The sequence below is a fragment of the Apostichopus japonicus genome, chromosome 7 (assembly GCF_037975245.1).
Source record: "Apostichopus japonicus isolate 1M-3 chromosome 7, ASM3797524v1, whole genome shotgun sequence".
Classification (NCBI taxonomy): domain Eukaryota; kingdom Metazoa; phylum Echinodermata; class Holothuroidea; order Aspidochirotida; family Stichopodidae; genus Apostichopus; species Apostichopus japonicus.
The window spans coordinates 17,160,390-17,173,894 of NC_092567.1; the positions used below are offsets into that span (position 1 = coordinate 17,160,390).

At 38.2% G+C, this 13,505-nt stretch overlaps 1 protein-coding gene across 4 annotated transcripts in view; it reads left to right on the top strand.

Annotated features, from left to right (window-relative positions):
- LOC139969528 (myelin regulatory factor-like) overlaps nucleotides 1-13,505 on the top strand; it is a 64,203-nt gene that overhangs the window by 34,086 nt on the left and 16,612 nt on the right. For all 4 annotated transcript variants that reach the window (XM_071974590.1, XM_071974591.1, XM_071974592.1 and 1 more), the window contains 8 exons: nucleotides 2,839-3,002; nucleotides 3,844-3,976; nucleotides 6,121-6,214; nucleotides 7,789-7,970; nucleotides 9,815-10,016; nucleotides 10,999-11,079; nucleotides 11,585-11,704; nucleotides 12,704-13,092. In XM_071974590.1, coding sequence (XP_071830691.1) covers nucleotides 2,839-3,002; nucleotides 3,844-3,976; nucleotides 6,121-6,214; nucleotides 7,789-7,970; nucleotides 9,815-10,016; nucleotides 10,999-11,079; nucleotides 11,585-11,704; nucleotides 12,704-13,092 — 1,365 coding nt within the window. The remainder of the gene's footprint in view (nucleotides 1-2,838; nucleotides 3,003-3,843; nucleotides 3,977-6,120; nucleotides 6,215-7,788; nucleotides 7,971-9,814; nucleotides 10,017-10,998; nucleotides 11,080-11,584; nucleotides 11,705-12,703; nucleotides 13,093-13,505) is intronic.

Consider the following 13,505-nt stretch of genomic DNA (forward strand, 5'->3'; position numbering starts at 1 on the left):
TACCATTAATAATTTGCATATTACATCAAAAGTTACACTCGGCCGTCCAGATGGCGGGAAAATGTACAATTATGTACAATTTGTTGTGTCGTTCCCACGGTGCAATGAACTTGGGCAAGTTGCCAAGTTCGAATGTCGTTGACCTACTTATGTTCAGTAAACAATGTCAATGGGAATTATGTGTGTAAAAACTTGTGTTTTTTCCATGTGTTATATATATATATATATATATATATATATAGAAGTTTTACGTAAGCGGAGTGAATTTCGGGGCGGCTCGTTGATTGTGAGGAAGCACTTATCTAAGCATCAATATTTGTGAAATATATCGTACGGTTTTTCTTCAGAAAATATTTTTGACTAGTATTTTCTCAATGTATTAAGAAGGGTGACATACCCTATGTTCCGACGTCTCTATGTTCCGACGTCTCTTTAAGTTCCGACAATTTTTTTGGACTCTAATTTTTTGAACCCAATTTTTTTCTGGGGGGGGGGGCTCAATTTTGTTAGACCCAAATTCTGTCTGACTAATTTTTTGGGGGATTCAATTTTTTCGGACCCAATTTTTTTGGGGACTCATTTTTTTTTACCCAAATTTTGTCTGGCTTAAGTTATTTTTTTTGGGGGGACTCAATTTTTTTGGACCCAAATTTTCTTTGTGGAATCAATTTTGTTAGACCCAAATTTTGTCTCACTAACTATTTATTAGGGGGGACTCAATTTTTTCGGACCCGATTTTTTTGGGGGGACTCATTTTTTTTGGACCCAAATTTTTTCCGGCCTAATTTTTTTTTGGGGGGGGACTCAATTTTATATGGACCCAATTTTTTTTGTGGAATCAACTTTTTTGGACCCACAATTTTTCTGACCTGATTTGTTTGGGGGGACTAATTTTTTTCGGACGCGCCAATTTTTATTTACGAAACAAAAAATAAAAGGGCCCAGAGTTTTTTATGACCCAAATAGTGCTTGTCCGAAAAAAAATTGGTCATAAACAATTTTAGAGTAAAAACAATTTGTGTCATCAAAATATTTTGGTCCAAAAAATTATGGGTCTTAAAAAAATTTGGTCCGAACTCTGAAAACATATTGGTCAAAAATATTGGTCTAAAGAACTTCAGAGTAAAAAACAATTGTCGGAACGTAGACACGCCAAAACCCATAAAATATACTGGGTCTACCCCTAATCATTGCATTTTGAGCGAATGTGTATTTAACTACGTTACATGATGCTTAAACACATGTTTGAACAAAATGAAAAATTCAAGTATTACCACATAAATATTCAAAAAATATACTTTTGTTGCATGGTATGAAGGATTTGGTGAAACCAAACATTTCTGGACTGGTTTGAAAATTCTACGAGGTTTGTGATCAACTTGACCGTCTAGTATTTTCAGAAAGTAAGGTTGCTACCATACAAAACTGTCCGGCCAAAAGCAATTAAATGACTTTATGACATTTAAATAAAAAAAAGCTTCTAACAGAAGTTATGACCAATTTTGTATAATTTTTAATGTGCGCGTCAATACGGGTTGCCATCAGGATCATATCGATTACTGATGCTATGCAAAAGAAACTGCTTATTTGAGCATATCATATGGTGCGGAAAAACATTCTTCAAGCAAACAATTTTCTCGAAAATCTTGCAAAATTCGATCGTGAAAACAATGTTCAAACATACTAAAGTATGCCACCCTATGCATCCCGGACGGTGAAAAAGATACTGTAGGCCTATATTCAGCGTTACAAATGCATATTAACCCTATCGTAACATTTGGGACGATTTGCTAGTACAATTAAAGCCTAGGCTGATATTCTTGCATACAAGAAGTTCAGAACGAATGTTTTGTTCGAACTGAAAATATTTTGCGACCGCTATTTTTTTTAAAGAAGGAAGTTTGGATGAGTAGGCCTACAGTGTGTTCATTAGGTCTATCGTACTAGTTTTGCGATTATGAAACTTGTATGTCGATTGACACTTAATTTTGGTGACACACCAAACTTTTTGATCAGAATTTGCAATAAATCTATTGCACATTGCGTTTAATTGATGATTTCATCTACTGCGGGAAGAAGCCTACCCCAATTCTTTCAAATCACGATGAAACGATCGATCGTTCTGCAACGTGATTCACGCTATAACGATAACATCACGATAGTATACAGTGCCAGTGAAATGATGCACACATTATCACGATATTACGACCACGATGCGACGAACGATATCACGTTAGGTACTTGCTATAGGCGTAATGGAAACGATATCACGATAGACTCCTCGAGTCTCCTCATATTTTGTCACGATACACGATGCCACGGCCGATTTAATGTGAACGGTACTGTACATTAATCTGGGACTGACTCGAACCAGGGAACTTATGATTGAAAGGCACCGGCGTTAACCTCTGAGCTAACACTCCAGAGGTTTGGTAAACTGCTAAAATAAAAAAAAAACAAGAACGTGGTAGTCCAAAATTTTTCCCAAACAAAGTTCCTTTACCGTTTCATGACAATTTATCGTATATTTTCAAATTACTCTTCATTACAGTAAGTGTAAAATTCTAGTCATCGGAACGTATCATTTTGCTCAGAAGCTCGGTCACGGTACTCGAGCAGCAGTACAAAGCTAATAGACAGTTCAGCTCCAACATGACTTCTAACTTTGACCAGTGTGATTAGCAGTAGCATCCATTCCTCTGCATAATTTAGCACAGGTCTTCAAGTTGGAAGTGATCTTTCTAGGCAGTACTCGATATAAATTACAGAGCTCTATCGATCAAAAGTCTATCTGTCTATCTTTCTGTATGTTCTATCCCTTTCTTTTTCGGTCGACAGTTTCACTAGCCATCAGAGTAAAAAGCGAAAACATTCAATAACTCCCGAGAGTACAGTGAACCAGGTGATGCTGAACAACATGGGTATCAACATCAAACAGGAACGTATGGACCCTGAACCTTGCTCCAACAATGGGCCTTCATTCAACTCCATGGGCCATCAAGGTCAGTCAGTCACTGCTTTAAGAGTCCAGTTTAGTTGAAATAAATGATTTTTTTTTTTTTTTTTTTTTTAAGACTTTTCTAACTTCCTTTGATGTCTGAAATATCCAGTAATGACCTCTGAAAAAATATAATGTATATATTAACCCTTATTAATGATAAGTAAGAACAAAACAATATGACTTCCAGAGATGCCAAACCCGGTCCAAGTAACTTTTCAACCCGGAAGTGCCTCAAAAGTTACCTCAGTTAAACATCACCCACAAAAATGTGGACTTTTTATCAGAGCTCTCTTTGCGACAAGGCAGAGGTGAAGAATAATGTTTGTCACCTTGTTCTGCATTTGTTTGCAAAGTTGCTTAAATTTTATGTCTGTGGCGTTTGCCAATATGGCATGTTGTTAACATGTCGACTTGTCGAGATGACGAAAGTACAAGAAATTTGTCGTCCTGTGGCAGACTTAATTGTCACAATTTCTAAAGGTCTTTGAGTCGTTCCAAATGTTTTTATTATACACGAATCAAAAATGGTAAACGTCTAGTAGGCAACAGAGTTCATGACTGTTTTGAGCAAGCACGATATATAATAATCCTTTTCAATTTGGACAAACAAACATAACTAATATCAGTCTCCTGACAGTCATATGGCTTCAACACTGGCATAAAAATGACATTAATATAGCAGTACAGGATTGAGATTAAATTTCGACTGTCATTTGTCAAAATAGTTGCACAATGCTCCGGCGGAGAACCCTCATAAATATTCATGAGTTGACTTTTACGGATACAAAGATGTAACGGTTTTGTTTCACGTGTGTCCTCTTTTTGTTCATTCATTTCTCCAGTTCCTACCGAACAATTTGATCAACCTTCTGGTGATGGGATGGCGTATACAAACACTGTCTACCAATCTTTAAAATGGCAGCCATATGAGCAGTCAAAATGGCACAAACTCTACGACAGAGGTTACAAAGAATTGTAAGTAGTCTGGTGGCAGATGACGGCCACATCTGAATTTCTGTAGAGAAAAAACTGTCTACACCAACGTGCAGAATCATTTCTACCCACAGGATTTGTGTGGTGATATTGTCTTTGATGAAGGAGTTTTATCAAATACTAGTAATTTATGTCTGTCTGTCTGTCATCCCTCTGTATGTTTTCAAGTTTTGGTGAATGATAGGGAATGACTGCTAAGGTTTGAAAACTTTTCTTCCCCCATCGCTTACCTGTCTACCCACAACCTTAGCACTCTCGTTGACCGGAGAGGTCCGGACATAGAGGGCGCAAAGTTTTAAAAGGTTACCAGTTCGTTCTAAGCAGGAGTAGAACGAGAGTACTAGGTTGTGGGGAGACAGGTAATCTAGTCATAATTAAATATCCAAACCACTTAATAATCTAAGTGATAGCTTAGCAGATTTCATGTTTTAAGGAAGGCCAATTGGACAGTGTGTTCCATTAGAATGTTTTCTCCATTGAAGGGATATATGATGATCTGATCGATGTGAATTCTCTAGAGTTGTAATTTTCCATTCGTAAGAGGACTATGTTGCCATATTGTAGTTAGAAACTCAATCTTAATGTTAATAAATTCTGAATCGTCTGGAATCACAGACTACTCGATGAATAACATTTTCTTTTGATGAAACCTCGGGAGGTTTTACCATTCTCATCTTCCCAATTGATCATATATTGAGTGAGTAAACTTTCGGTCTGGTTATTATAGCCGATTATAACCAGCCATAAATATAGCTCTTCTTGTGAGCTCTTGTTTCCATGTAAGCAGTAGTATCAGTTGAAGATGTGTCACAAATCATATGGCATTCCTGAAGGAAAAAAAAATTGAGATGCAAAATGTGTTAATATTTAATTTTTATTTATGGACTATGGGTATCCTTCTCAGGTTTTTTACCAGTAATTCGATCCGGTTGACTCTCATGCATGTCAGTGACCATTTTTGCTATGAAGGAAAGACTTGATGAATTGTTTGTGAAATGTTGGAGACATTTATTTAGGTTATACCAGTCTGCTTTAAAGCTGTTATGGGCAAGTTCAGCCCGCAAGTGTGTCTTTGGCCCCCGTGCCAAATTTCTGCAGCCCAAAGGAAAGTTTTCAAAGCCCTATTAATTTGGCCGACAGGACCTTCTAATATCTGGGCAAGTTTGTTCTTCGACCCTAAATGCGACTGAAACAATGTCGTTCACTGACCTTTGACCTTTGGAACAACATAAAATGCTTGGGGGGGGGGGGAGGGTTGCATACAAGAACCTACTCCAGTCATAGACTACTCAACTTTTATTACATGGACACTGTCCATTTAGAAGTTTCATATCATGTAATATTTCCATTTCGTTTAATGCAATATTTCCATGTTTGCTATGAGAGCATGTATGTACATCCCTAAGTGGTGAGGGCCACAGACCGGTACAAAGTTTCAATGTCGCCCATGAGATTAGTTTTAACACCCACTCCCACTTTAATGCCAGTGTTACTATATCGACCCACTCTGTGCTGGATTTTTTTGTAATTAGTATGAGTCGTTACTTTTATAACCAATCAGCTTTTGACGACTTTAAATCAGCTGATCATAGTCTTTCGTATTAACCCAATTTCCACCAGAGTCATTGAAGTTACTAGTTAGTGTAATCAATAAAGTTTCTCTCTTTATATATCACTCTAATTGAATTATCCTCAACTGTTAATGATAATCACAGCTTCAGCCTTGAATTATATACATGCAAATGAATGTCAGACCATGAAAATATGCTGTAAAGAGTGTTTTGGTAGATTCAGTGCTGTTATTCCATTTTGAAGGGTAACATACAACGTCCTCAAGGCTTTTCTGCTGTGACATAATCACCACAAACCAATGATGAATGGTCTCTTTTCAAGTGTATTTGTTGAGGATGGAAAGTTTGCTTTTAAACCGATTAAGTAACGATTCAACTTCACTTTACAACAGAGTCAAGTATTTGCTCGTTAAACTGACTCTGACAGTCAAATCATAATTTCTTTTAAAACTTTGGGACTGGAGACGTGATTCGTTACAAAGACTGCTTTTACATACCGACCTACTCACTCAATTAAATCGTTGATTTCCTGTTTCTCCTTCTACCCTCAAAAAGACCTCTGCCAACATTCAGAGTGGAAGCGGACAAAGGTTTCAACTTTGCCGTTCCAGACGATGCCTTTGTGTGCCAAAAGAAAAACCACTTTCAGGTCAGTTTCTCGCATCTTCGTGCCGGTTTGAGATGTATGTATGTATGTATATTTGTATGTATTTTAGATCCTCCTGCAAGCAGGAACTCGCGAAGAAAAACCTCATTGGCTTATCAAAGCCGCAAGCTGACCGAAGTCAGTCTCTAAAGTTCATATTTAATGTCTATGATTATGAATTGTCAATTGTCAACAACTCTGTAACTGGACGACATACATTAATCTTGGAGTGACTCGAACCTGGGACCTTATGATTGGAAGGCACCGGCTTTAACCACTGAGCTAACACTCCACAGATCAAGCGCTAACACAGATCAAAATCAGATCAAGATCACAGATCAAGAACTAACACTCCAGAGATCAAGCGTAATTTCTAGCTGTAGGTCTTAGAGAGCAGATATTTGCTAAAACTTTGTCAATACATGCCTTCTTGCCTCAAAGGTGTAGTTCAGAAAGTGTTTGCTGACAGAACCACGTAGGCAGTCTTGAGTTGTCATGTACAAGTAAGAAGGACATTGTCACACAGTTGTATGCTGTAATGGTGCATTTGAGTCTATTTCAGTAATTCTCACTAGTTACTACCTACAACTCCATGTCAATTGTGGTGAGGTCTTCCCCCTTTTCGAAAGGGAAAGAATTCACCGGTCCTCTTGTATTCTCAAACCTAACTGTGTGTGTGAGTTGAACATTGCAACTATAGTTTAAACCGATTTATACCACAGAGAAAAAACTCACTTCTTATTTTTGCTGGTAGAAGAAACTGTGATAGATTTGCTGTTTTTTAATACTATTTTTAAAGTATTGCCCCAAAACTAGTGATTTTGAAATAGACCATATATATATGCTACAAATGCTGGCAGTTAAATTTTTTTCACTCAGTTTGTCATCATGCGTGGTTGCTATCTATTTATGTATAGCCCCATCTATTAGCTTACCTCTTAAACTGAGAAAAAATGTGGTCTGTAAAAAGCTAGCCAATAGACAGCCAGAATCTTGGATGTATCTGACATATTTGCGCATTAATGTTAGTTCCATCTTGGCTATAAAAAGTAAAGGTGTTTTGTTACCCTAACTGCACCTTTTGCAAAGTGAAATTTCAGTAAGAAACTGACAATAAAAGTAGCCTGCCTAAACCTTATTTGTGATGAGGTAGGTTGATTAAATTTCAGTTGAGACTGACAATAGAGTAGCCGGCCTATACCTTATTTGTGATGAGGTTGATTAAATTTCAGTTGAGACTGACAATAGAGTAGCCGGCCTATACCTTATTTGTGATGAGGTTGATTAAATTTCAGTTGAGACTGACAATAAAGTAGCCTGCCTAAACCTTATTTGTGATGAGGTTGATTAAATTTCAGTTGAGACTGACAATAGAGTAGCCGGCCTATACCTTATTTGTGATGAGGTTGATTAAATTTCAGTTGAGACTGACAATATAGTAGCCTGCATAAACCTTATTTGTGATGAGAGCCAATTAACTTCCTCTGCTCATGGTGATGTTGTTTAATTAAAAAAAGACAGTAGCTTTTCATTTTGGTTTATATTTTTCCCTTTTCATTTTTGTCCATCATCTTTAGGTTACTGTACACATAGGTGTCACTGCCACACCAGCCTTTGTGAAGACAGATAGCGGAGCTACTGCCCCTGTGAAATCCTTCCAACTCTTCCTGAGAGGAATCAAGGTGGAAGCCATCAACTCTAACATCCGTATCGAACAGTCACAGGCCGATAGGAGTAAGAAGGAATTCCAGCCCGTCAGGTGAGAGAAAACCCCCCCCCCCTCGTTAGAAAATCGTAGCAGAGGTGATTTTGAAGGGTGAGGTGGAAAGAGGTGGGAAGGGGGAGGGGGAGGGGGATTGGTATGGAGATAGCTTGACGGTGCAACTGGGAGAGGAATAATTGAATGTCCTGGTACTCCCTTTTAGTGCATTGGTAGTAGGAAAGCTGCAACAGCTGTAAAATCCCCTTCAGTAAGGCTGAATTCAATATCAAAGGATAGAGATTATTTCGCAGACCAGCGATGAATATCGTGTTAAATTGCAATTGCCTATCTGTGTGAAACCGCACAGCATAAAATGTTACGTCATATGTATCCCCACCTCACTTTACCCCGCTTTTGGAAAAGTGCCTTAACATTCAATCATAAGGTCCCAAGTTCGAGTCACTCCAAGATTAATGTATGTCGTCCAGTTACAGAGTTGTTGACCATTGAAAATTCATGATCATAAACATTAAATATGAATCTAAGAGACTGACTTCGGTCAGCTTGTGGCTTTGATAAGCCAATGATGGCTTCTTCGCAAGTTCCTGCTTGCAGGAGGATCTAAAAAGTTCATGTACACAGTACATACTCTGACATTTATCTTGTGGATGGTCACCTTGGTTCACACTTGCCCGACACAGTGACTTAGAAATTGCTTAACCAATGGAGATTTTGCTCATCCAATTTTACACATGAAATTTCATCATCATGTACAAGATTTAATGTTTTCATTGCGACCCATCCTTCCATTCGACGACGGGTTTAAATCCACAAACCTCAAAGTTTGCCGGATATAAATGGAAGTTTTGTTAATACAGCAAGCAATGCAAACCAAACGTGTCAGAACCTATTCCTGTTTTTCTAGGTCTGTTTACAGGTACCTTGATCTTAGTTTTGTTATCATGTGGAAGAGACCACGCCAGAGGTCAGGCCTGTAATTTGACACGGTGTGATAATATTGTAATAATATTGCCTTAGGACTGTCTCGAAATGTCACTTCTATGTAGGGTCAGGCAATTTTCTTGCTAGCACAGTCAATGACATTTGTCATTTTTTCTGTGAAACGTTCTGAGTATTGTTTTAATACTGGGTTACAGTTACAAAACTTGAAATTCAGATGTTTATTTTGCTTGTGGAATATGTTATCTCGCTGAAAAAATATTTGATAAAATTTGAATGGGGCTGTGTCAAATTATCAATGGGACTAACAGGAGGCTAATCAAGGATCAATTGATATTACTACCCAAAAATCAATGAAGGCTGCCTTACTCATCTGATTGTGTCATGAATTCTGGTGGACTCTATGACTGTCGTAAAATTATGAATTCTGTGGGAAAGAAATTCAAACTCCTGTCAAAACAAAGTTGGTTAAAATGTGCTGCTCTAACTTTTTGAAACTTTGTGGGCTTTTTAGGATAAATAGAAATTATTGTTTCACTGTATAGCAGACTTGTACTACAAGTATGCCAGCAGGAGTTATGAGTACCCTTTGTAAAAGTATGAGTATAATGCTGTAAGCATGAGTTACAAGTACAAGTTGTACTTCCCTCTGTATTGGTATGAGTACAATGCTCTTAGCAGGAGTTATGAGTACAAGTAATACTTCCCTTTGTAAATGTATGAGTACAATGTTCTAAGCATGAGTTACAAGTACAAGTAGTACTCCCCATTGTATTGGTATGAGTACAATGCTCTAACATGAGTTATGAGTACAAGTAGTACTTCCCTTTTTGTATTGGTATGAGTATTTTGTTTGGATTTTAATTCTTAAAATTGTCTTTTTTATTTGATTTTATTTGGTTAATTATTTTTCTCGACTTCCTTCTGTTTGGGCCATCTAGGGTGGACATGAGAGCCAACGAGATCACCAAAGCCACAGTCGGAAGACTTCACTTCAGCGAGACGACCTCGAACAACATGAGGAAGAAAGGGAAACCCAACCCGGACCAGAGGTACTTCATGCTGGTGGTGGGGGTACACGCCCAGACGGACAGCGGTAACTTCCCGATAGTGTCCAACGTCTCGGAAAGGATCATCGTACGGGTAAGAAAGTCGAACCGGTATCACTTTTTCTTTTAACCCAATTTTAATATAACTAGCAACGCTTCCTTCCGCCTTTGGTGTAGACTGGGGGAGTTGGATTTTAATTAAGCAGAGGATTTTCATTTTTGTTCAGACTGTGTTAGTATATTCTGTCTGTTTTATAATAATCAGCAGGGGTGGATTTTGGAATAAAAATTGTCACTGGAATTTTCATCACGTGGAACCCCCCTCCCCCCCCCTGATGTATCAAGAAGAGTCCCCTCAACCCCTACCAAAAAAAAGAAGGTAGGTGCTCAGTCTATGATAACAAATCTTTAAAGGGATTTGCATTAGGAATTGGATTAGCAATTCTATACTGTAAATTCCTTACCAGTGAATTAAATGGTTGATGCTTTGTCAACATGATAACTGATTTCTGGTACCTTCCTTTATATGTTGCCCCATTATTCAATAGATAATCCCTCCTTCTTTATATGCACAAGTCCATGAATATATTAACTTGTATGGCTTACCACACTATGAACATGTTTGGGCATTGTAACCACTAAACGTTTTTGTTGTTTGGGTTTTGTTTGGCCCTTGTTTAAAATTTTCTGTGAGCTTTTAAGAGCATTTAAAAGTCTCTCATCTATAACATTCCAGTGAAAATTGAAAAAAAATACAATTAATAATAAAATATGTCATAACCAAAATAAAAGTATGGTAACAGTGTGACAGTAGCAGTGTGACCAAAGGCTAATTGCATGGTACAGGTAGGATATTAAGGGACCTGGATAATAATAATAAGAGACCTGGGAATAATGCAGGCTCTTTTACTGTATTTTCTCCTCACATCAATTCTTCATACAGAGCAAGAAGCTATTTGAACAAATACCCAACCAGCGACAGCTCAGGCTATTGTACTCATGACGGTGAACTAATTAGATTGTTGTTATTTCACTCCATCATGTTTACTTTTTCTTTTCCTTTAACCTCACTACAGGCATCTAATCCAGGTCAATTTGAGAGTGAGATGGATATTATGTGGCAGAGAGGAGCTTTGCCTGATTCAGTCTTCCATTCTGTGAGTTTGTAATCATTAAAAAAAAAAATGTTACAGAATGAGCGTTTCGGACGAAAAGTTGGAAAAAGCGCACATTCTTGTCATAATTCTTCTCGCATCGGAGTATCATGTGACCAACTGTACACTTGAAATCATTCAAGCGAAAGTCAGACTTCTCGGACTTTGGCGTTTGTGCGAAAGATTTGTGGTATTCAACATGTCCCTACTAGTGAAAGCCAAAATTGTGACAGTTATATTGCGCTACTAGTGATGGGTTCAGTCAAAAGTGTCTGTCAAAGTGCAGATTGTACTTTCGAGATTTGTATACAATACATCCAAAGAAATGGTCAAAATATCCAAAAATTCTTTTCCATAAATTAGAAATATAAATAGTTGATTCCAGCTAATAAGGTAAATTCTGTCTTGAAATCAAGTTATCGAATAGTGCAGAAAAACATACCAAATTCTGTACAAAGGACTTCTCTAACGATTCACTAAAACTGAGGCTACATTTTGTTGTTTCCAGGGTAACGTGGGTATCAAGACGGAAAATGCAGAAGAGGCCCTGACGGTACACGGGAATATCCGAGTGACGGGACACATTATGCAGCCGTCTGACAAACGAGCGAAGGAAGCCTTCGAAGAGGTGAACGACATTATTTTTGGGAAGGGGGGATATATCAATTCCATTTACTATTGGATGCCAGACAGAACCTTAATTCAATACTTTGCATACAGGTTCAAAATCCCAATCATTGCAATAATTGCTTTCGATAATCAATTCAATTACTATTGGATGCCAGACAGAATCTTAATTCAATACTTTGCATACAGGTTCAAAATCCCAATCATCGCAATAATTGCTTTCGATAATCAATTCAATTACTATTGGATGCCAGACAGAATCTTAATTCAATACTTTGCATGCAGGTTCAAATCCCAATCATTGCAATTGCTTTCGATAATCAATTCAATTACCATTGGATGCCAGACAGAATCTTAATTCAATACTTTGCATGCAGGTTCAAATTACATTCATTGCTTTTATGCTTCTAAAGTTTGTTTCAAATTTGCTAGTCAGTATTCGGTGATGTGCTCAGGAATATTTTGTGAGTGCCAGGCAGATCTGTCTGGTAGTGTGATTCATGTCCTGAGCAGGGGGTCTAAGGGGGTGAGGTGTGTCCCCCTCCTCTTTTGAAATTTGTTTTGCAAATGCAAGTATGCATAGATGGCAATTATTCCTATTTCTGGGGCTAACATCTGTGCTAAGTATTCACCCATACTTTGTTAACGGTATTTTGGTAAATTTATCATCAAAAACAGTGCCGGGTGGAAATGTTTAAAATACAGATATGTGCTGAGTGTCCTTCAGAATTCCCGGGCGTGGCTGCCCGCCTGCCGCCTGGGGATGAGCAAACCCTGGGCATTGCTATATTTTTACATATATGATTTTATTTGTTTCTGTTCTGTTTTCTTGTTACCTCATTTTCGGTGTTTTAATTTGAAAAGGTCTTCCTTTCACAGCTACTATATGCATGCCTACTTTTATTAATTCGTCCAATTATATCCGCATATCTTTAAATTGTTGTGGAAAAAGACTAATGTCATTAAACGAAATCGACACAAATAATTTTTGTCCACACAGCTCGATCCGAAAGAGCAACTGAGGAACATCGAGAAGCTGAGAATTATGCAATACAAGTACAAGCAGGCATTTGCTGAATATTCAGGACTACCGGAGTGCGACCGGTTGAACGTGGAGACCGGCGTGGTCGCACAGGAGCTGCAAGAAATCCTCCCCGACGCGGTCTACTCCACGGGCGACGTACATCTCCCCACGGGTGAGAACATCGACAACTTCCTGGTCGTCAACAAAGACCGGATCTACATGGAGAGCATCGGAGCGGTCAAGGAGCTATGCCGGCTGAATAACAAACTGGAGACCAGGATCAATGAGATAGAGAAAGTGAACCGAAAATTGGCCAAACTGAAGCGGCTCGACAGCTTGAAGTCGACGTCGAGCGGTTCCTTGAGGTGGTTATTTGAGAGCATTCCAACTTTCTTATCTGATCTTTACCTTAATAATTTGCAAGGAAAGTATTATATTCAAAACGGGAGGCTGTTTTACCTTTCAGAGGAATCGAATGAAGTGTGTTCCGTTATAAAATCATAGGTATGTCTCATCTTTAATATCCCGCTGTGGATAAAAAAAATTGGCTACCTCTGCTGACGTTCGCCAATTTGTTCCCACGAATTAGAAAAATTATAGTCATAGCTTTGTAAGGAGAAGGGGAGAGGAGAGGAGGAGAAAAGGGATGGGTGGGTAAGCTGGTAAAGATAAGAATTATAATATAGCTTGAATCTCCTCGAACTCAGCCGCAAGTGGTTATTGTCAATGAGGCGTAAAAAGTACTGGCTATGTCATTAGTGCCATGGGTAGAGATTAA